The sequence below is a fragment of the Mus caroli genome, chromosome 10, assembly GCF_900094665.2.
Source record: "Mus caroli chromosome 10, CAROLI_EIJ_v1.1, whole genome shotgun sequence".
NCBI lineage: Eukaryota > Metazoa > Chordata > Mammalia > Rodentia > Muridae > Mus > Mus caroli.
Genome location: NC_034579.1, coordinates 120670420 through 120672304, shown reverse-complemented (window position 1 = coordinate 120672304; position 1885 = coordinate 120670420). Strand labels below are relative to the sequence as shown.

The following is a 1885-nucleotide window of genomic DNA, read 5'->3' as shown; positions in this document are numbered from 1 at the left end:
CTCCCGAGTGCTGGGATTAAAGGCGTGTGCCACCACGCCCGGCTATTTTTCTTATTTTTGAATCTTTATTTCAACATAACTGTGCTTTCAGAAATATTTCAAAAATATTCACATTGGTTAATTAAAAGCAACTAAGTTTAATCTGTATATGATTTATGATTAAAAAAAAATTAACCCAGGCTGGAGAGATGGCCCAGTGGTTAAGAGCACTGACTGCTCTTCCAAAGGTCCTGAGTTCAATTCCCAGCAACCACATAGTGGCTCACAACCATCTGTAATGGGATCTGATGCCCTCTTCTGGGGTGTCTGAAGAGAGCAATGGTGTACTCATATACATAAAATAAATAAATAAATTTTTAAAAAACCAACCCTTCCATTTACTTTATTTTCATCTATTACAAACATATAAAACCATCAAAATGCTGCCAACGAAGAAAGAAAGAACACTGAGAAATATGTTTTTGGTTTACCTTAGGAAAGCAACACAGATCACACTGTAAACAAGTATAAAATTGGGGCAGAGTTCAAACCCAAGTTCAATTCCTAGATCTCAAGATGGATGGAGAACCAATTAATAAGAGTCATCCTCTGACTTCCGCATACGCCTGTGATACATTCATGCCTACACTTACACATAACGCTCACACACTCTCACTCTCTCACACATATACTCTCACATTCACTCTCACACAGGCTCACATACACATCCACTCACACATATATCCACTCACACACACATTCTCTCATATAGTCTCACACACACATACACTCATACACACACACTTGCAAACACTCAAACACTTGCAAACACACTCTCACACATACACTCACACACACACATATACACTCTCATTATACTCTTGCACTCACACACTCTTACATGTGTATACTCATACTCATGCACATCACACACACACACACACTTGCAAACACACACACTCTCACTCACACACACACTCTCACATTCACTCTCACACAGGCTCACATACACATCCACTCACACACTCACACACTCTCACATTTACTCACACACACACATACACTCTCATATACTCTTGTACTCACACACTCACATGCACATCACTCACACAGACACACACACACACTAATAAGACAGGCGTAAAGTGTTGTAATGTTACAATGTCACCACATGTATTTCCTGAGACCTTCTCTAACAGTTGTTATGTTTAGCATCTTCCTCCTCCTCCGTGACTACACACCTGTGGTCCTCCTGTCCACCTCTTTCATTACCCTTATCTTAACTGCTCTAGCCTACAGCTTCTCTCTGGAAAGCTCTGGCACAGAGTGCTCCTAACATTCGTTTGGTATTTAACAAAAAGATATACATAATTTCTGATGGGTTAATGTCTTTTTTCAACCAAATAACCACACTAAGGGATAAAATCTTGTCCTCTATGGATCAGACATAACAAGCATAGCTTCTTGAATTCTGCACACACATCCCAAACCTTTACTGTTTAAAAACAAAACAAACACTAGTAAGAGATAGAAGAACACAGTAGGCTCGCCTCTGAACACACCTGGTTACGCAGCCTGGTGCGAGGGTTGGGAGCATAGCCAATGAAGCCCACTTTCTTCATGGTTCGAAGAATTTCTGCATCCACAGGTGGTGCTCGCCTATAATCCAGTGTAGTTCTAGGCTTGAAGGGCCATGACAGCCACCCATGCACTTCCCAACCCATGGGTTCAGAATTAGAAAAAGCATTTAAGGTAGACAAAAATAACTATAGCCATGGAATGATAGCCAGGCTAGCAAAGGCTTCCATCTCCCCCCCCACGACCCCTCCACCCAGCAGTGAGGTACAACCTGGCTAGCAAAGGCTTCCATCTCCCCCCCCCACGACCCCTCCACCCAGCAGTGAGG

The 1885-nt window shown here is 42.2% G+C and overlaps 1 protein-coding gene across 9 annotated transcripts in view; it reads right to left on the bottom strand.

Moving 5' to 3' along the window:
• The window catches only part of Pan2 (poly(A) specific ribonuclease subunit PAN2), a 19129-nt gene that overhangs the window by 9321 nt on the left and 7923 nt on the right, over window positions 1–1885 (bottom strand). For all 9 annotated transcript variants that reach the window (XM_021173664.2, XM_021173667.2, XM_021173663.2 and 6 more), the window contains one exon: window positions 1542–1638. In XM_021173664.2, coding sequence (XP_021029323.1) covers window positions 1542–1638 — 97 coding nt within the window. The remainder of the gene's footprint in view (window positions 1–1541; window positions 1639–1885) is intronic.